The following is a 21651-nucleotide window of genomic DNA, read 5'->3' as shown; positions in this document are numbered from 1 at the left end:
CTTGGCTCAGAAAATGTTAACATTGATTTTTATCTACAGAACCTGGGCTTTTATGGCTGTGATTGTTCCTGAGCTTTAACCATTTGTTATAATTTGAACAATTCCAAGCCCCTGATACACTCAGCAAAAGCAGGAGTTAAGATCTGGTTCCTCATGCATTTCTGAAATTGCAGTCGCTTTTCACAGCTGAAATAAAAACATTCTATAGGTTTGTCAGCCTTCCTTGTGTGTTACCACAATCATGGAATTGTGCAATTGTTTAGGTTGGGAGAGACCTTTATGATCACTGAGTACAACCTTTAACCCAGTGCTGCCAAGGCCACCACCAGCCCACGTCCCCAAGTGCCACATCCACACTGTTGTTGCTACTCTGCGTGTTTTGCTCAGGTTGACATTTCTGTTGCTCAGAAAGACTCTTCTAGGCTGGAAACGGATATTTATATGCAGAGCATCCAAATTCTGACAGAAAATGTGCATGCATTTTTTCCCAAAGAGTGGAAGAACTGAAGGCAGAATGTGTCCCAGAATTTCCCAGTTAACCTCTGAATTTACTTACATTTTTCCCTGTGAAAACATCCTAAGGATTAAGATCCAAACACTTCATGAAGTGAGCTGTAACTCCATCTTAATTGCCAACAATTAGGACTAATCATTCTCTGTAGGGTGGTTAACTCAAATTCTTCAGTGGTGACTGAATTGGTGATCTCAGAAGCTGAAAATATTCCCTTCAGCAGGCACTGAGCTGTGGGGATGATGAGCCTGGACCAGTTCATCTGTTCCGGCTGGAACCAGAACAGCCCAGACCCAGAGTCAATGCCTGGTGTGAGAGTACAGGTCATTTCTGTGCACTCTCCAGAGTTTTTTGTGACTCCCACCAGCTCCCTAGGGAGGCTTCCATTGAACACCAAGGTTTCCCTCACAGCAAGGATTTTTTCCCTGCTGTTCTTCCCTTGGTGTAACGTTGAGCTGCTCGTGCTGGCTGCTCTCCCACACCTCTGCCAGCCTCGTGCTGCACTTGCCTTGGAGGTGGTGATTAAATCCCTGCCTCATTGTTTTAAAAGCCTTGGAGAACACTGGAAGAGGGTGGAGAAGAGGATCCTCACATTTGTATCATGTGGGCAGCTCGGTGTGTTTTTTCCCGTGTCCTATTTTGGAAACAGCTGAACTATTTTAGCTGAAATCTTCTCCAAGCCTGAAATAAGTGCATTTAAGAAAAAGAAAAAAAAATATAAAAAACCCAACAAAACTCAAAAAATGCACCAAACCCCAAACCAACCAACAAGCCTTGAGGCATTCCACTCGTGTGGAAAATTTCAGCTGAAAAAGTTAAAAGTTTGACATATTTTTAGGCAAGGGAAAATGGGGTCTTACAATGTTATACAACCCTAATAATAGCCAGGGCTCCTGCCTCTGACTGAAATACAGGTGAGACTCTGTGAGAGCTGGTTTGAAACCTGCAACCTGCTCTGGAATAGGAAATAAGCTGTGTTGCTTTGTTCAGCACAAATGTCATGCTAGTTATGCATGTTTAACCTTTAATATACTTTAAATCTAAATTTAACCATGTGGAAAGAATCTCGGATGTCAAAAAAAAAATCTGCTGGCGAGGGAAAAAATTTTGTATTCTCAGCCAGCACTAAATTACCCAGATGCAATTGCTAATGAGCTGAATCTCTTCTCTCCAAAAGGAGTTTGCCCTTACAAAAATAGAAGAGAGCGACATAAAAGATGACAGTGGGAAGGAGCTGAGGACAGAGGATGACGCTGATCCTGAAGACCTGGAAGTGTTTTACCCCACGGATCAGTGGCAAACCCTGCGTCCAGGTAACTGTTGCTGGCTAATTATAGCATGCCTCTGGAACCCACCTGCCAGCACTGACAGGAGCCTTGCAGACACTCCAAGAGCTGTTTGTTCCCATGACAATGTGTGCTTTTGCTGGTGCTCACATCAAGAGGAGGACTCGGTGACCCAGTCCAGGGACTGGAGGCTGTGGGCAAAGCGTCTAAGGAGGGGAGCAGTTTCTCCAGGGCTTTCAGGTCACTGGAGCAGGAGGAGTGGTCTGCTAGCCCCCTTGTGGGTGGGGGCCTGTCTCTGTCACTGGCTCCACAGCCCTTTTTCTCTTCATTTGTCAAGGGCCAAGTTTTATAACATTTGTTGGCACGTGGATTCCCAGGTCTGCTGTGCTCCGGTGTGGCGCTGCTCAGTGGCAAGCTGATTAGGAGCTGTCACTGGAGCACTGCACAGCTTTTTAACAATGGGTTTTCTGTTCCTCGGCTGTTTGAAAGCTAGCTTTTATTTCCATCTGTGCAAACCACAAAAAATCTCTTCCCTTTCTTTGGGTTGGTGTCTTTCATTAGACATGCCTGGGACTCTGTGGTGAGAGGAGCCCAGCAGAGCAGCTTGGCCTCCGTGTGCTGGGAAGGCTCTGGAGGGGCCAAACCCATTCAAAGACACACAGATGCATGTGTGCATACATATTTCAACAATTAGCCTGTCTCTGGGGTCCTGAACGAGCTGTTTAATCCAGTTGTGCTTTGGTGTCCCTATGTATATGCAGGTGTAATACCTTCCCACCTCACAAGGGTGAACTAAGTAGTAATTAATTTTTATAAAGTGCTCTGAATTTAAGAGCTTTATCCTGTGCTCAGTATTATCATTGAAAGAATAAGTATGGGTTCCATTTGTCTTAAAATTTCTGCCAGATACAGCAGAATGACTTTTCCAAATGTAAATCTTTGTATAACATAAATGGCTACAAAAGCCCCTGCGTTCCACAGAGCTGCAGTATATACTTATATTCCATTTCTGTACCATTATGTATGGAAGGCGTGTGGTGTCCCTGCTCATTATTCAGCCTGGCAGATCCCCACCAGCTTTTTTGGAGAAGAACATGTACATACTTGCAATCATTAGAAACCTCATTGCAGAGTTTGTTCACAAGCACCTTCTCCACTGCTCGGGTGCCTTATTCCGCTTCATTTTTGTAGTTATACCATGTTGGGCACATGCAGCGAAGGGCTTGTGGAAGTGGGGAGCTTGTCAGTATTCACAGAGGAGAGTAATTTTGGTTACTCTTGTAAAGACTTAAATGGTGTCCTGCCTCATGCTCTGACTGCTACAGATCCCAGCACTGGGGATGTGGCACAAAGAGGAGCCCGCCTTGGTCTCCTGCTGCCAGCCTGGGTTCTGTCTCCTGGGGTTCTTTTGGAGTGAAATCCCTGTGAGGACTGGCACTGACACCTTCAGCACGTGTTAGCCGAGGCTGGGGGCCGTGCTGCCAGCATGAGCCCATCCCTGTGGCCTCTGGCCCACACTTTCTCAGTGTGAGCACAGCTCTGGCTGGCAGGGAGCTGGCCTGGCACGAGGGAAGCTGCTGCTGTGGCTGCACAGGGATGCACCTTTTGGTGCTGCAGCAGAGCCATGCACCGTGGCAGCGTGTCCATCCCACTGGTTCTGCATCTTGCCATGTTTTCCATGTGGCTGCACTCACTGGCAGCTGAGCAGAGCCTGGCTGGGCTGGGCTCAGAGTTTGCCTTCTGCTGCCCATGTCTCCAGGACACCCCCACTCCCTCTCCTGTTGTATCCCTGCAGCAAACTAGGCCAGTCTCTCTGGGGGAAGCAAATTCAAGTGTTTGAATTTAGAATTTGGATCTACAGTTCTGAACACTGGGAGGGAGTTTGGAGCTGCGTTTCCCCCATCTCACTCCTGTTTCAACTTGTTCCTGTTCTGAGCTCACGCAGGATTTTGTGCTTCTCTACAATGGTGCAGCAGCTCATCTTTTATAGATGTGTTCCCAGTGTTCCTCTGCTGAGTTTCCAGTTCCCTGTTGCTAATTGCATCAATCCACATTTCCACCGGGACTGCAGCAGTGTCATCAACCTGTAACCTGTCAAATCCCCCCCCAAATTCGATTGTTGTTGTGTCTGTAACGCTTTGGGCGCTTGTTCCTTGCTGTCTACAGTGTGAGCTGGATTTTGATCAAGTGCTCCCTTGCACTTTGAGCACACTTCAAGCTGCTGGAGGTAGCTGGATGCAAACACAGAGAGACAGTTGCCCTAAGAGCTGTGCTGCCTGTAATCTGGAAGCAAGATCAGTTGTCTCTTCTGCCAGGCAGCTGGAGCTGACGGCTCTGGAAAGGTTGGTGAAACTTCCCAAAGCCCTTTAACACTTCGTTAGGCATTGCTTCTTTCTCACTTGGCACTAAATAATGCACCAGGTGCAGGGCTCAGACTGAAGGGAGATGTGTGCCTCAGAGAGGCTTCCAGCACCTCTGCTGTTGGACTTCTGGGCATCATCTGTGGGGCTTTTCCTTCTGTCCATAGCTGGAGTCCACAGGAACCTGGAGCTTTTCTGGGGTTTAGTGAGTGGGATTGCTGTTTCCTCTGAATGAAGGTTCACACCCCTGCTCAGACTCCTCATGGTCAAGTAACAGAGTTTGTTTAAAGTTGTGCTTCCTCTGCAGTCTTTTTTCTTTCAGAATACACTTTCTCCACGTGATAGTACCCTTGGGAGCTGAAATATATTTTACTTTTGTTATTTGGGCACCAAATTTCCCAATATTTTGTTTAGCATTCCTGGTGATGATTGGAAGTTGGTTTCTCTGGCCATCTAGTTGCATCACTGAGCAGCAGATTTTCCACCCAGCATTGGTGGGAAATTTTCCACCCAGCAGTGGCTCCTCTGGGAAGAGTTTGCTGTGAAGATTCAGAGCAAGGATATAAGAGGCAGGGGTTTAATTGGGAAAGGAAAAGGGCGTTAATCACCCCCCCAGCAGTGATGAGTGGAGAGCTGGGGCTGCACAGGGCTCTGCTCTGCCCATCCCCATGGCAGCAGTACTTTGCTGCTCCCTAATGTGGCAGAAGCCCTCTGGCAGCTTTTCCAGCTGACAGTTGGGAGTTAATGAGTCCAGTTTCCAATCCAGATGGACAAGTGAGAACCTCCACTGTCCAAATATCAAAATATTTACAGATTGCTCTGCAGAGAGGCAGCAGTGGGGCAGAGAGGCTGCCTTTGCTGCAGAGCAGCTCCCTGCAGACCGAGGGATGGAGCAGAGCCTGGCACTGTGACTGGCATGGTGCAGCGTGGATCTCTCTGGGCTTTGGATGGATGTCTCAGGGCAGAGCAGGGAGCTTAGCTGGGCTGCACCTTCAGCTGTGGTTAAAGCTCTGCCTTGCAGAGCTGAACCTGCAGTGACTCCCCAGTGTTTGTGCTGCCCAGAGTAATTTTCTGCAGTGTCCGATTATTTCACAGTTAAAAACCAAGGAGCCACAGCTGCTGCTGCTGGTCAGGCTGCCAGAGTGAAGCTGATGTGAGCATGCTGTTGGTGCTGCTTCTGCAAAGATGAAACCATCTCATGTTCAGCAGGGAGCCAGTGATACATTGCTTGGCATTTAAATATCCATGGCTGCAGCTCCCAAGGATCCTCAGGCTACCTTTGCTGCTCCTGCTTGTCACAGGTCTTCTCCCATCTCATTTGCTGCTCAAACAAGGTTTTACACCTGTGGAAACCCAGTTCTGCAGGCAGCCACGATGGGGAGGTGTTTTCAGAGGCTGCTTTGAAGGGCTTGCTGTGCAAGGACAGGGCTGAGGATGGGCAATAGCTCGGCCCAGTTTCACTGCCAGTCTGTCCTCCAGGAGGTTTCAGTGGCCAAATGAGGCAGTGCTGCTCTGGCTGACAGGAGGTTCTTGAGGCAGGGGGAGGCAGGAGGCAGCAGGATCTGTGCCAGGCCTGTTCCACAGCCCGTGGTGGTGATGTGGCTGCTGCTGAGGGTCCCCTCACACCTTGTCTGTGGGGACCTTGCTCCTGCTGCTCGCTGGGATGTCCTGAGCTGCAGCAGCTCTTGCTAATTGCTTTGCTGAATTCATCACTGTCCAAACCATTGGCTTCTTGCTGACCCGGACCTGACTCAGACAGTGGTGGGCAGATCTCTGAAATATTTATGGCAGCACAGTCAAGAGAGGGCTGTGAAATACAGAGTGAAACCACCAGGGTATGCTCGTTTTTGCAAAGTTTGACGTGTCTAATCCAGGAAATAGGAGTCTCATCAGATCAGCACAGATTTGCATACAGAGGGAAGGCAAATGGAATTTTAAAAACCTCATCTATACTAGATGAAATGCTTCTTCTCCAAGTTTCTTTATAAAATGACTTGTTAGTGATGTGCAGATGGGAGAAATCTTGACTCTGGAGTTGTTATAATCTTGTCTGGCCAGCGGCAGAGAGCTGGAGGATGATTCCAGCAGGTAGGAAAGGCCAGGCTGACTTGAGAGCAAATGTTCAGTGCTTGGAAGCTGAGTTATGGTCCCTGGTAGTTCTCCCTCTGCTTGTTTTCAATCTGACCTCTTGCATAGGAGGCTTTTAATCTCCTAAATGTATCTCATACTTGTCCTTTTTATTGCCAGCTGCCTTCATGGGCTCCTCTCTCAGCTTCCTACCCTTGTGAGCTTTCCTTTGCCCCTCATCTTCACATCACAGGAGGCACAGTGTCCCTAACACTGGCTTGTGCCTAATTCCAAGTCCTTGGCAGAAGTGCCAGGGCTGAAGCTCCAGGTGCTGCTCCTGCCTTGTGTGTGGGGCAGTGCCAGGCAGATGTCGCTCACCAGGCACATTCTCCATGCCCTGGTCCTGGTCTGGGTATGAGGGATAGTGGTGTTTCCCTCCAGCTGTTGGTGAAAGGACAGGACTGGGGCCCAGGAGATGCTGGGACAGTGAGCAGACAGGGGTTCCCAGCCCCCTGCTCCAGCAGGAGGATGTGTTTGAAGGATGCCAGCTCTGGGCAGGGAGGCACAGCACGAGTGTCATGTCCTGGAGCTTGGTTTCAGCATTTCTGTAAAGAATTGGGACTCCCAATTCCATGAATTGGGAGGCATCTTTGCCCCTCAAATGCAGGTAAAACTTCTCTTCTGTCATTTCCAGAAGTGGCAGTGTCCTGGCAGCACTGGTGTGATGAGAAAGAGCCCTACAATGCTTGCTCAGGTTTAGGAGCAGAGTGGGCTTGGGGTGGGTTTTTGGTGTGTCAGGTCAGTCCTTCCCTTACTGGCCATGATGCTACTGGTTTCAAACTGGTTACAAAAGACTTTTGCAGGGATGCTCCTTCTGCCAAAAACTAAGTGCTTCTGAGCAGCCAGAATAAAAGTCTGAACTTCTCTAACACACAGCCATGGGCTAGGCTGTGGGCACTGCCAAAACAAGGGTACAGTGCTGTGTTTTCATGAGCCAAGCCATGACTCCTGCTAGTGGTTTGTGGAATTCTGAGCCCTGCAGGGTATTTCAGGTGGTCTGGAGTGGCCATAAACCAGGGGATGAGGTGCTGAGAGTCAAGCAGTGGTTTTAGTGCAACAGGAGGAGGTTAAGCTGCAGCTTTCAGAATAATTTCAAACTTCACTTTAATGATGCTCAGGCTGCTGGTGGTGTAATAGCAGTAGACATCAGCAGTGGGAACCATTCCCGTGGTTAAATGAGCATTGTTTGGTGGGGGAAAAGTGCTTTGAAAGAAGAGAGACTGTTTCCCAGGGAAGACATCTCTCATTCCTTGCTTTTATCTCCTCCCTGCCAAGCTGGGGATGCTGTGAGCCTGTGAGCTGCTGAGAGGTGCTTAAATGTGTGCTGGATGATGAGGAATACCTTGCTCTGGTTTTTATGTGCAAGCAGGCTGGATTCTCTGCAATAGCTCCAATAACCTTCGCGTGGCTGTTTAGAAGGATGAACCTCATTAAAGAAGAGGTATTTAATAACAGGCCTATTTTTATCTCTGTCTTTATCTAACAGTCTGCACATTTATTTCAAGCTTGTAACAGTGCTTTGGAAGAAAAATGTTTTCCCTCCTCTGAAATGTTTTGGCAGTGCCTCCAGCCTTGGTTATCTTGAATTTCCAGTCTGGCTAGCATCCCTCCTCCTTCCAAAGCCAGCAAGCCACAGCAGGCCCACTGCTCCAACATTTTCCTTGGGAAATGGGAAATTTCTGGGGGAATATGCTTTCAAAACATGGGACTTGGGTCCCAGGGTCACTGAAACAGTTCTGAAGGTTTGATCAAACATAATGACAGCAACTCCCTCAGGCTTCAAATGTGTGATCTTGTGTGGGACAGGCACTGCAGGCACTGCAGTGTTTGCTGCAGGATGTGACTGACCACATGCTCTGGGAGAGGCTGGCAGCTCTGGGGTCAGGCATTTCTGCAGAGACTTTTTTTCCAAAATTTGTCAACTTTATTCTGTAATTTCATAAATTAAACCCTGACCTATAGATACCTTGCAGACATTGTGTTTTCAGCACACTCTCCTGTGTTTGCTGTCATTTGCTGGTGATGAAGGAGGCAGCCCCAGCCCCAAGGGGATGCACCATCTTTCCAACTCCTTCCACATCTGTCCCTTTGGCATTTCTGGCTCTGTACCCAGACCCTGCCCTGACTGAAGGTTTGCTGGAGCACAAGTGCCTGGGCCTGTGGCCAGGATGACCATTTCTGAGCCCTTTTCCCAGGATATATGTGGCCATATGCTCCAGGAGATGCTGGATTTGGGCCCTGGGATATGTGTGGCAATTACTACAAAAGAACTTGGCTCTAGGGGCTAATCCCTAGTTTTTCCTTGCTGTTCAATCTGGATCATGTACATCCCTTAACCACAGTTTTGCAGCATTCTCTTTTTCCATAATTAGGGAATATTTTCCATGGTCTTGCTCAGGCCCTTCCTCCCTGCAATTTCCCCTGTAGGTTAAGGCCTGACTTACTGAAACTTCCACAGAACTGATTCTGGGTGGGCAAGGACAAGGTCAGAGGCTTTTCAGACAGTCAGCACAGTCAGATGGCTCCTGTGAGGAATATTTCACTTGCTCCTTCACAGCTCTTGCCTGCAAATTGTCCTCTTGCTCAGATGGGGCTCCAGTTCATTTTTTTCTCCTTTTTCTTTCCTAAGTTATTCAGTTTTCCATACATTTATCTATAGGGTCACACAAGCAACAGGTCTGCTTTTTCCACAGATCCTTCCAGAGCCACGTGCTGTGTCTGCTCCATTCTGGTGCAAAAGCACCTTCTCCTCTGAGGAAAACTCAGAATATCCATCCAGCTGTCTTGACTGAGTGAGGCATTTTCTCTGAACCCTGCCCTCTGTTCATTTCAGAATCTGCAGGGAATTTGGGACATAAATTAAAAAGCTATTTGATGCTCCTTGAGGTTTAGAAGCTGGTTTTGCATTTGTTCTTACTTGAACACACACTGAGACAAATGGCTCTGCTTTACTGAAGCTGCTTCCTTTGGCATCCTGAGGAAGCTTCCCAGTTAAAAAATAAATATGGCTGTGTTTTTCCAGCCCTGCTTTACCAGCAAAAGCTGGGGAAGGAAATGTAATCTCCTTGGGTCTGTCCTGATGTTTTGTAGAACTAATTCCCATTTATTGGAAGAACTCTTCCACGCCAGATTCACGTTTAATTTTTTATAATGTGTTTACATTTTGGAAGGAGTAAAGGTGGTGGTGTTAGAAATTCTAATGAGGGACAACATTTCTGATTCAAAAGACTCAGGCTCCTCTCTCCTGACTTTTCTGCCTGCTCCTTAAGACTGCAGGAAGTTTTGCTTGGGTCATTCACTTGCAACAGGATGTTATGTGAATACAGAATTAATGTATGCAGCCTGTCACTTGGAATTGCTGCTGTTCTGCTGCTGGAGAGCTCCCGGGGTTGCAGAGTCCTTGCAAGCAGCAATGACAGGAATGTGCCTGTGATCCTGCAAAGCCAGAGGAGGAACAGGGAGCTGCAAGTCTCCCCCATCACTACAGGGTGTGAATAAATAGATCTAATCAACAATTTACATGTTAGCCCTGGACCAGGGTTTATTTTTAGGATGTGTCATTCAGCCCAAGCGAAACCTCTGCATCTCAGGCTGGTGGTGTTTCTAAAAGCACCTCTAAGTGATCACTGAGGCTGGATTTTAAGCTGCATTTACATTTTGATAGAATCTGCTGCTTTCCTTATCTGAAACAAAGCCCACCTGATCTTCATTAATTACACTATCATTTCACCTAACCAGGGTGCTGCTAATTACAGTTATCTGTCTATTCTTCACCAGAAAATACACAAAAAATTGTTATCCCTGGCTGTATCTGGATTAGCTGGAGCTGTAAGGGGGTTGCACATGGTGATGGTTTTACAGGTGGAGTGCAGGTATTTATAGACTGTCTGAGGGAATGCTGGAGGAGTGGCTGCTGTCCTACTGAGTGTGCTGCCATTCCAAGACACCTCCACAGCAAAACATACAGAAAACACTGCTTAAACATAGAAAAATCTGGTTACTGCGGGGTGACTGGAGCAGGCCAGCTCCACAAGAGAGGTGGTGGAGTCCTGGGACATCCCAGACCCTCCTGAGCACAGGCCTCGGGCTAGAGGGGAGACTGCTTGAGCAGAGATTGATCCCAGAGGCATTTCCAGGCTCAGCTATCAGGGACTGTCTGGCAGTGCCTTTTTTAAGACAGAAAATCTCATGGTGGCTTCACAGAGAGCTGCAAGCCCTGGTGGTGGTGCTGACTGTTCCCCCACTAACATCAGCTGCAGTCTGAGTGGGGCAAGCACAGAAAGGGCTTCTCTGAAAAGAGGCAGCAGGAAATGTCTGAGCTGCTGGGGAGTTGTGGGTCCAGAGGGCTGGAGCCAGGAGCCAGAGGCTGCAGGGAAGGTGCCCCATGAGGGCAGAGCCTTTGCTGGAAGAGAAGTCAAGGGCTTTCACTTGACTCCTGTTTCATCATCCTTCCACACACTGATCTCTTCAGATGCTTTCTAAACCTTTGGTTTGCTTTCTGAAGGGGAAAGGACTTGTCCTGGAGGAGGAGCAGGGCCAGGCTGCTGAAGAGAGCTGGTAGCTGTCAGCTGGCAAGAGAGGAGGGACATGGAGGCCAGAGGGGTGGGCACTGGGTGAGGAGATGTACACACTCTCCTTCATCCACTGTGAGTGTTCTCAGGCCAAACACACCTGCACTCCTGTTTGTACTGTCTGCTGTCCTTGATAAACTGATAGATGTGAGTTTGGGGATTTTTGTTACCTTTTTGTATTCTGAAGAGAGCTAAAGATGGTTCACATGATTTCTTTTGTGCCTTCTACGGTGCAGGTGATGCAGGCAGGGATGGAGCAGCAGCATCTTTATACTTGTCAAGTCTGCATCCACACCCAAGGCACTGCCTGAAGCTCAAAGTGGTTTTCTTGCAGGCTTAGAACACTACACCAGCAGGGAGAACAAGAAGTTCAGTGGAGATTATGCTCCAGAAAAACTGTATCCATGGTCCAAAAGCTAAATATGGAGCCATGGAAGTGCACACTGCAGTCGTAGTGGAGCTTGCATTGAGTGGGGAGATTTCCTGCCCTTCTGGCACAAAGAACCAGGGGTCCTCTGGTTCTCCATGAAGACCTCTGGTTCTCCATGGTTCTCCATAAGGATCCCTGGTTCCCCATGGTTCTCCACAGGGCTGTGCTGGTGCCTTGCCCAGAGCTTGCTGTGACAGCAGGCAGTAGTTTCAGGCGTGGCTGCTCTGCTGGCAGGGCCTTGGTGTTCCCAGCAGGGCAGGGCAGGGATGCTCCTGTCCCAGCAGGTCACTGGGCATGCAGGTGCCACCCTACAGCAGCTGCTCCTCCTCTGCATCACTTCCAGGGACAAAAGTCCTGTCCTGCTGCGTGGCAGGGAGCCCTGCAGAGCCAGCACGGAGGGGACAGGCTGGGCAGCAGCTGGGCAGCACTGGTTTAATCCTTTTTGCCTGTTCCTGCCCTGGAAGCTGTGTGCTGGGTGGAGATGTGTGTGTTTGGGGAGGGCTGGCCCAGCCATTTCCTTGTCAGAGTTTGCAACACTGGCAGCTAGGGAGAAAACTGTTATTAAGTGTAATGTGGCACCTTGGAGATGGAAGCATGGGGAGACAATAAATACAGCCTTCCATAATGCCATTTTATGGTGTCACTCTTCAGAATTTATTAAGACTTAGTTGCAGCCATGCCTGCAGCCTCCTGTGCTGGAATCAGTAAATTGTGTTCATTATCTCCAGCACTTGCTCTGACCTGCTGTGTTTTACAAGGGGGGAGACACTGGAGGCGTGGGGACACCCCAGCTGCTTTCTGCAGCCGTTCCCCTGGTGCCAATCCAGCTTTTCTGGGGTTGCTGGGACACCCCAGGCAGTGCTTGGCTGCGTGCATGGACCCCAGGTGTGACGTGGTGGTTGAAGAGAACACTCAGGGACTGAGGAGCTGCCAAAATCACCACAGCTCCACGGGGAGCAGGGAAGGGGCCGGGCGAGGAGGGGGGCCATGGGCACCTTGGAGCACACTGGCACATTTGTCACTCCACTGTGGGACCACTCCAGCAGTCTTGGATGTGCTGAGGATGCTGGAGGTGGAAAAGGGTTCACAGGAGATCCCTGAATTGCAGACAGGGAGATGCTACACCCCTGTGTGGTGTCCTCTTGGAGCAGTATTTTCAAATGAAAACCCAAATGAAATTGTGCTCCTTTCGCCCACTTTTTGTCATGACAAATCCCAGCAGCAGCATGTTTGTGTACCTTCATCCTTATCCTCAGCATTTAGGTCCACGATGGAGGAAAACAAGTTCAAGCCCAGCCTCCTGTTAATTTATTATGTTCCTTGTGCTTAAGGGCAAAATTTAAGTTGCCAAAAGCAGATGTTTGCATGCTCTTTTTTTAGCTCTCAAAGTACTTTCTGTGTGCTTGATTGATGGACGTCCCTGTTACATTAATAGCTGGGCTTTGCAGAAAGCTGTTATTACCAGGAGAATCTGGTGTGGGTTTCAGTTTTTCTTCTTGCATTGAAAATCCATTATTAATGTCTTTCTGAGGGAAAAAAAAAGGTTTCAATTCAGGCATTTTGCTTTGCTTTCTCAGGCTTCTTCTCAACTGTCTTTACAGAGGTGCTTTTAAAATCAATATTACAATTGTTCTTTATATTTTACTGAATGGTTGAGGGTTTCTGCATCTTGCTATTGATTTCTGATTGTACTGCAGGACATGTAGGTGTACACAGGTTGTTCTGTGATGGATAACTTCATATGTGTCTTCCTAATCATCACTGAGTTGCCTTCTGCATGTTCCCTGTTGCTGGATGCTGCTGCTGAGCTTGGAAGGCACCAGGAGAGCTCTGAGTGCAATCCTGAGACATCAAACTTGTGACTGCTCATTTAATTTGGATTTGGTTTTCAATCAGACACAGGGGTCACATGAGGCTTGTGGGGTCTTCTCTTTTGTGTTGTCTTTGCAGAGTCCTTCTGCCCTTGCTTTTCAGGCAGCTTCGTGTTCTGTGTTATAGGAGCAAAACAAGTCATTGTCCTGGCTTTCTGTGGGGTGGTCATAATGCACCTTTAGCTTCCAGCACTGACCTTGGCCCTTGGGGCAGCTCTGCAGGCAGATCTCAGCATTTCAGAGGTGCAGAGTCAGAATGGTTTGGGTTGGAAGGGAACCTTGAAGCTCATCCAATTCCAACCCCCTGCCATGGCAGGGACAGCTCCCACTGTCCCAGGCTGCTCCAGCCCCAATGTCCAGCCTGGCCTTGGGCACTGCCAGGGATCCAGGGGCAGCCCCAGCTGCTCTGGGCACCCTGTGCCAGGGCCTGCCCACCCTCTCAGGGAACAATTCCTTCCCAGGATCTCATCCATCCCTGCCCTCTGGCAGTGGAAGCCATTCCCTGTGTCCTGGCACTCCAGAGCCCTGTAAAAGTCCAAGTCTCAATGAAGTAATACAGAAGCCCAGAGCGCATTGGTAACTGCTGTAAAGCTGGATTTGCAGACAGAGGCTCTTGGAGCACATCAGCACTGATGGCACAATCTGTGTGAGAGCTTGTTGGCACCAGAGGAACCTGTGAGGAGTGACAGGACTGTGGCCAGCACGGGTGCTCCAAAATGCTTCCATGGCTCCAGGTGGGTGTCCAGGGGAAGAGCTCTGTGTGTGTGGGCACAGTCCTTCCCAGCTCTGCATGCCCTGGCACAGGCTCCACGTCTGCCAGGGGCTCTGGCTGTGCCAACAGGCACTCTGGAGAGGGCTGGGTGTGCACAAACCTCTGCTGGCTGGACTGGGCTGTTTGCTCCTCAGGCTTATCCTGGACAGGCTCCTGCACCTTCAGACATGGAGGCTACACCTGGCTTCTGAGGAATTGGTTGTTGCAGTTTGTCTGTCCGTGCTGGGACCAGGACAAACACTGGCACAGGAGCTGGTCCTGTGTCCCCGGGATAGCAGGGCTCGGTGGTGGCAGTGCTGGCAGGGGACACGGCAGCCCAGCCCTGCCTGGCCCGGCAGAGCCGGGGAGGGGACAGGGCTGGCATGCATAACAATGGGCAGGCTCTGACCTTGCCGCTGGAACTCACTTAGCAATTCTGTTGATGTTCTGGAAACGAAAATATAATTCAGGCCACCTTCTCCTCCAAGCTGACCCTGAGAATCTGGGAGAAGAGCTACTGAATAATTAGGTTTTTTTTTTTCTCCCCCCTTTTTGCTGGAGTTACTGCTCAGTGTTGAACTGTGCTCTACAGTGTCATCAGTTCCCTTGAACTTACTGCTCCGAGTGTACTTAGCATTAATATAATTACGTAAATTGCAGTCTCATTAATCACCGGGGGCTGCGGCACATCCTTGTTGTGCTGTTTCATGGGTGGCTTGGCTGGTGGGAACTCCCTGGCCAGGGGTGGAGGCTGTGGCTGGAGCACTCCCCCTCTGCTCCTGAGCCTGGTTTAGCTGAGCTTTGTGTGTCTCACCCAGCAGGATCTGGAGTGTTTGCCAGCACTGCCATGATTGCAGCCTTGCTGCTGCAGAGGAGAAAAGGGAAAGGTGGGTTTGTCCCAAGGGAGTTCGGGTGGACCACATCCTTGCTGCTGTCACTGTGATTTGGGTCTGTGGGGTCCCAAACTGCAGAGCCCAGTCTCGTGGCTTGGCAGTGAACACCCAGAGCCTGAGCTCTTGCGCAGGGTCTGCTGCAGGGCTGTTTGATGATGCTGTGCCTCTGTCTCTGTGGCAGAGCTCTCAGCCTTCCTGGCAATGTAAATTCTCCTGGCTGCACGCTAAAATTACACTGAGTTATTGATTTATCTTTGAGAGGATTTCCTTCCCGAGGGACATTTCTGGCTGTTGTAGTGATTTAGTTCTTCTGCAAGTGCAGAATCTGTGGCAGAGCAGAGCCACCCTCCTGCCTTCGAGCCTGCAGCTCAGGGTCGTGCTCCCTCAGGCTTCCTCTGCAAGCTGATTTCTGTTCCAAGGCTGGGACAAGGTTACATGGCTGTTATTTCTGTGTAACAACTGCAAATAAAAGGGCATTTTCAACTTTCCACTGCAGAAGCTGTAAGTCTGGGACAAGCCTTTGTGCCGTGGCACCAGTATTATCTTGGGCATGTCTCAAATCCAGCTCCAAGGCTGGCACATGGGATGTATGGAGTCATGCCAGCCTTAATACACTCGGACTCCTAGGAATGTTTTAGTTCCTCAGAGTGGGGTATGATGGGAGCAGGAGCATGCTAACACTTCTCTCCTAAAGCTGCAGGGTACAGCCTCTCTTTTCTTTGCTTTCTATTGACTCACCATGGAGCATCTCTAAAAACCAGGCCAGGCAAGTTCCTGCTGGTGGTCCTGAGGAAGCCAAGACAGTTCTCTTCTTCTATCACCAGTTTTCTCCCCTTGGCCCTGAAATCCCTCCCCACCAACTATGGCTCAGCTGGTGAGCACCATCAGTAGAAGGACCTGACCCTTCAGGACATGGCCAAATGTTTCAGATACTCTGTGGTTGGAAAATGCCCAGCTCTGTGCCCTTGGGTGCCCATTTGAAGCACGTCCCTATGGGTTCCTGTATCTAACCCCACTATCTAGTATATTTGGCACCAATCTCAGCTGCACACTGATAAAATGGGAGGCTGCTCGTGCATGTGGTGTTATAAAACAGCATCCGCCAATTAGGCCCAGGGAGAACGTCAATTTATTTTCCTGTGAACCAAGTGTGGCACAGCTCCTTCCTTTCCCAGTGATCTATCTGTGAGATAAAACACATCTTTAGTGTCTATCTTAAATACTGCAGTGTTGACAAGTTCTCTTGACAGAAATTAGGCTAATGTCCCTTACGACTGCGTTAGCTGTGGAAACAAGGCTTTAAATTGAAGCTTCGCAAAGCGCTATTCCAGCGCGCTCTCCAAGGCATCTCCTTATTCCAGCTTTTATTATCCAAATTTGTTCTCACTCTGCCTTGGCAGCAGGGCTGGCAGGCAGCTCTTCCCATCCATCCTGCTGGTCTGGCAGCCAGGGGGTGGGACCAGCACCTCCCGGGCTGGACCGGGCAGTGCTGGCCAAGCACCGCGGAGCCCTCGGCCCCAGGGAGGCTCCGGGCTCGGGGGACGGGGCTGGGGCCTGGGTGAGGGGAGCCAGCTGACACACATCGAGCACAGAGGGGATCCAAGGCAGTGAGCTGCACGCACGCCCTGACAGCGGCACAGCGTGTCCTGAAACGCTCCCACTGGGAGCTGGAGCTGGGAGAAGGGAGTTTGTGCCGTGCATGTCTCATCCTTGCAATTTCAGCACTGAGTTACAGACTCAGAAACTGAGGACAGGAACAGAGAGTGCTGAGGCCTGGTCATGAATTCCCTTCTCGAGCTTCCCAGTTCCTCCCCTGGAAAATAGTTGCCTTTTTTGCTCCTTTACCCTCCTCAAGTTGAGCCCTTTTAGCCTTTAACTCCCTGTTTCCAACAACAGATTAACCATGGCCATTTTAAACCTCCTGATTCTCACACTGGTGTTGGTCCTGATGGATTATCCCTCCCTGTTGGGTCCTTTCTGTGCCTCCACATTGCCAGGTTCTTAGGTGGCCCTCTCCTGAGTTGCTGAGAGAGGAGGAGAGGCTCTCTGAGAGTGACGCATGTGGGAGACACGATGGTTGATGATGTTCTGGAGGTGCTAACCTCCATCATAGTAAAGAAGCCTATCTCAAAAGCTATTAAATGCCTAAAATTCCACAAAATTAATATCATCCTCAGCTCCTTTTGTCAGGTTCTCAATTCTCCTGGTCAGCTGCCTTGTTCTTCTCTGCCTACATCCTGCATTGATCTTCTCTGAATGTAGCCAAACCTTCAGCATCCCAGATGGGCTTTCTGGAGTAACAAATAGACCTGAGGAATGACAATTATTGAATGGATTGTAGCATTGGCTTGGGGATAAATAATGTAGTGAGTTGGAAAGGGATTAAAACTGGCTTTTGTAAGTAAGCTTCTCATGGATGTTGGCTGGGGGACATGGTGAGACAAAGGTCGCTGCAGTGTCTCTGCAGCCTGGTGTGCCATTTGAGAGATCAGATATCAGTGTGGCTGGATACCTTTGGTCTCTCTGTTTCTTCTGCTCGGACCTTTGTGGGATTAAACTCTCTAAACTGCTGCAGTTCACAGACTTCAATCCCAGTATCAGAAGAAAAAATAAATCAAGTGCCTCGTATTAAATCCTGAGCACTTTGCTCCTGCTGCACCCAGGGCTGTGGTAACTCACTGCAGTGCCTGCCTTGAAACTGGGGAGAAGGGTTTGCTGGCAAAGTGAAAACATGTTGTACCCACTCTACAAAAGGGCACCCCTTCTTCTTCCTGCCCTGTGGTTATTTTTTTCCTGGTGTGTTTGCTGCTGTTGCACTGCAAGGCAGAGCAGCCCTCCCAGCAGGGGGGTGGGAGGGTGGAGCACTTGTTGGAGGAGCTCTTTGCCGCAGGAAGCATTCCCTCCTGCAGCAGCAGCAGCGGATACATCAGCAGATGCTGCAGCAGTGCCTCCATCAGAGGCATTGTATTTCCCCCTGGAGCCCTCCTGTCACCCCTCCTTCCCTGAGATCCCTCCTCCCCAGGCACCTCGCTGGCCTCCACCTTCAATTCCATCACTTCCAGACTTCCCAGGGGGCCTAGGCACCTCATGGGATGGCCATGCTGTGCCATGTGTGTGACAGCCACCCCTCCTGTCCTTGTGGCTCCCCTGCACGGGAGGGATGAGGTTTGGGGTGTGTTCAGCAGGCTCAGCTCTGGGCACAAGGCTGGGTCCCCCATTATCATCATCATCATCATCATTATCATCATCATCACCTTGGCTGCCAGCAAGGGTGGGTGGCAGTCACAGGGACCTGCTCTGGCACTGCCAACCAGGGCCTGCCTGTCCCCATGGCCCTGCCTGTCCTAGGGGCTCGCCTGCCCCTCCTTCCCTCTTGCTGCAGGAGCTGCAGGAGAAGCCAAGTGGATTTGGCAGGCGGTGTGAGGAGGGAGCCCAGCCCAGCCTCACCCAGAGGGGTGCCTCTGTTTGAATAGCAGCGTTCAGAGCACTCAGCACCGGCTGATCAGCTGGGAGAACAGAAATGCCAGTGCCACAGGAGAGCCCTGGCTCAGGGAAAAGGGCCAGTTGTGAGCACAGTCCAGCCCAATGTCCAAATGGAATAGTGCTTTCACATCTCTAATCAAGGGTTACTTACTGGAGAGCCCCTTCCTTGTGAGGCTTTGTTCTCTGCTAGCTGTGGATTGAATCATGGGAGGAGGAATTGGATTCTGGCATCATTTTAAAAACACTGTCATTCTATTTGCTGAGGGGAACAAATTACAGAGAAGACCTCTCAGCGCTGTGACAAAAGAGTGGCTCTAAAACCCTTTTCAGCCAAACTAGTGTTTGAGCTGAAGGCCTGATGGATGGTGCTTAAAGATGTGGTTATTGCAGCAAGGTTGGCATTAAAAATCACTGGGTGTGAGAAAGTTCTTCCAAGGGTTAGTGTGGGGGTGTGTCTCCCTGTAATCCTGGTGTGAGGAGCCCTTAACACCCTAAGTCCACCCAGCGAGCTCTGTGGCATCAGCCACGGGAGAGCAGTAGCACAGCAAGCACCAGTGGGTCACTTCTCTCTTGCTAAATGAGAAACTGCAATGGGATCAGCCCTTTTGGGGTGGCATCACTGTGGCAGGAGGACTGGATGATCTGGAACTGGATGATCTTTAAGGTCCCTTCCAACCAAACCATTCCATAATTCTTTCCCTGCCCCTGTTCAAGTGGGGTTCAAGCAGAAAGCAGTGGTGCTGCTTTGGGACCTGTGAGGAGCCTGGGCAGGAACACACCTGCTGTTGGGATGTATCAGAACAGGGTGGCTTTGAGGCTTTCCCAGGAATGCCTTTGCTGCCAGCAGCAGTGCTGGGTGTTGAACAGGGGACAGATTCACCCTTGGCAAGCTCGAAAGCATTTCAGATGGCTTCTGTCCCTGCTCCACTGCAGCACAGAACAAAATCAGTGTTGGAGAAGGTGTCATACTTAGACATCACCATTCTGACAGGTCGATTTCCAGGATGTTTATTAACATAGCTTGGAATGTCACAGAAAGGTTTGTCAGATAAACTAGCCAACTGAAGTTCTTACACGAGACTTCCTTGGTTTTGTTGAGGTGCTTTGAACTCTTCGTTCAGTCTCTCAACAATTCATCCCATTCAGGTCTTTCTGGAAGAGCTCTGTGAGGTCTGTGGCTGGAGGATCAGGCCCTGCCTGCTCCCTGTGTGTCTGGGTGTGGAATCTTTTGAATCCCTCAGGGCAATCCCCAGGGCCTTGCCCTGGAAGAATATAGTATAGAGTCTCCACCTAGGCTGAAAGAGAAAATTTCCCCATGGAGCCTTGCACAACACTGCAAACCACCCAATTCCTTTCCCCATATGTCCCAAATTCTGGTAGTTTCTCCTTTCCCTGTTCCCTCATTGGTTGTGGTATCCCTGGTGGCTCCGTGCCTTCCCTGTAGGGCAGTGCCCTTTGCCCTGCCCTTTGTGCCACCCCAGTGCCTTTGGACCATTGGCCACTGACCCTAATTAACCCTGTGCACACCACATGGCCTGGTCTTTTGTCCCCGATTCCCCTTTGGTGTGCTGGAATAAACCTTTGCTGGAATTTATCATACAAAAGGCCCTTCTGCCTCTCGTGGCTGAACTAGCCATGGTGAGTGTGGTGTGTGGACTTGGCTGCTTTCTCTGAATGTTTACCTAAGCAGCTTTTCCACAGGAGATGCTTATTGGGAAATAGGCAGCAGCACCCACCATCTAAACCCCTGTGTTGCTCCATCTGGGTGCCCTGGGAGGCAGAAGGAAGCAGCAGTACCAATTGTTTGCTCATGCTGTAAGGACAAAACTCCTCTCTGAGGGTTTCCTCTGCAATCCCAGGAAGAGAAGGACATCTCTGTCCTTGTCAGCCCTCTGGGCAATGATCAGACAGAACAGCAGTGCTGAAACCAGGCTGGCAGCACCAGGGCTGGTCACTTGCAGGCAGAGGCAGCCCAGCTCCTCCAGCCTGAGCTGGGCAGCACCTGGGAGAGGTGGCACCATGGCACTGGGCATGGTGCATCACCCCAGGGGTTCTTCCTGCATCCCATCCCCTGCAGAGCCCCTGCTGTCACTGGTTACCTGAGCAATGGAGAGGCAGTGCCCAGGCTGGTGCTGCTCTGAGGAGATGCTGCACTCAGCAGGCAGCTGTGGCTCCCCAGCAGTACCACGGGAGGAGGAGCTGCCCAGGGAGTGCATTTGTAAAGCATCTCTTCCCCAGGAAGAGGAGTTTGTCACAGGAGTTTGTACTTGGGATGTGCTCAGGTGTCTGATTCCCTGCCTGAGGTGGGGAATGCTGGGGGTGCTGGGGCAGCTGCTGGGGGAGCTTCCAGGCCTGGTGCTGTGAAACCTCTCCACCAGCTATCAGGAGGAGGTCACATAGAGCGTATTAATGACATTTTCCAGTGGCACTTAAGTGGGAGGAACAGTGAGTGCCAGACAGTGAACTAATGCAAAAGGCCATAGCTGAGTGAAGAAGGGACAGAAAGAAAGAAAATGAGATTCAGGCTCTGGGCCTCTTCTTCCCATCAGTAATCCATCTCATTCTTACCTGTGTCTGTTATATGTCTTCCTTTTGTATGTAAAAATGTTCTGTTTTGAAGTAACAAACAATCTGGAGAGTGGTAAGACTTGCCTTTGTAGGAAAGAAAGAAAAAGGAGACAGGCTTTGCTGCTTCCTTGCTCAGCAGCTCTAACCAGAGTCTGGGGTCAGGGTGTGAGCTGAGCCCCCCACACTGGGCCTGGCTCCTCTGTTTTCCTCCGAGCACACTGGTGTGGGACATCCCATCCACCCAGGCATGGCTGGAGTCAGGCACAGTGTCCCCTGTGTGCCACCAGCCAGCACGGGATGCCCCAGCCTCAGCCAGATCCCCTGTCCTGGCACTGGTGGCTCCTGGAGCTGGGGACGCAGCTGTGGGGAGCTCTGCTGCTCACTGGGATTTGTCTCCTGGTAGTTTTTAATCATTATTTTATTAAGGGAGAAGGTTTGGTGCCATCAGATAACTTATTATGGATGCTCTGGCAGTGTGATTATTTCAATACTGCAGCACTGCCGGTCTGTTTTGCTGGAACATTCACATATTGATTCCAAATTCCTTTGTTGCCTGTACTAGAAAGAAAGTCCCTTTCTCTCACTCCCTGCGTGGAGAGAAACAAAGAGTAAAGGAAGGTAGATGTTATCTGAGGCTTGCTCACACACCGAGGTAATTTTTGAGAGCTGCAGAGCCACTTACTGACTCATAACTGGGACTTGTTTTCAAACCCTTGATAGATTTTTGAATTCTCTTACAATGGCAAACAGGATGCTCACTTGGGGACAAGCCAGGGATCTGCCTCAGCAAGCTGGATCAC

General features: G+C 50.0%; 1 protein-coding gene across 1 annotated transcript in view; it reads left to right on the top strand.

The window, feature by feature from the left end:
* SIL1 (SIL1 nucleotide exchange factor) overlaps window positions 1-21651 on the top strand; it is a 90347-nt gene that overhangs the window by 15730 nt on the left and 52966 nt on the right. Inside the window, 1 exon segment of the mRNA XM_054516489.1 lies at window positions 1689-1824. Within this exon segment, the coding sequence (XP_054372464.1) occupies window positions 1689-1824 (136 nt within the window).

The sequence above is a fragment of the Molothrus ater genome, chromosome 15, assembly GCF_012460135.2.
Source record: "Molothrus ater isolate BHLD 08-10-18 breed brown headed cowbird chromosome 15, BPBGC_Mater_1.1, whole genome shotgun sequence".
NCBI classification, from domain to species: domain Eukaryota; kingdom Metazoa; phylum Chordata; class Aves; order Passeriformes; family Icteridae; genus Molothrus; species Molothrus ater.
The sequence above is the reverse complement of the archived record's forward strand: the minus strand, read 5'-3'. Positions and strand labels throughout refer to the sequence as shown.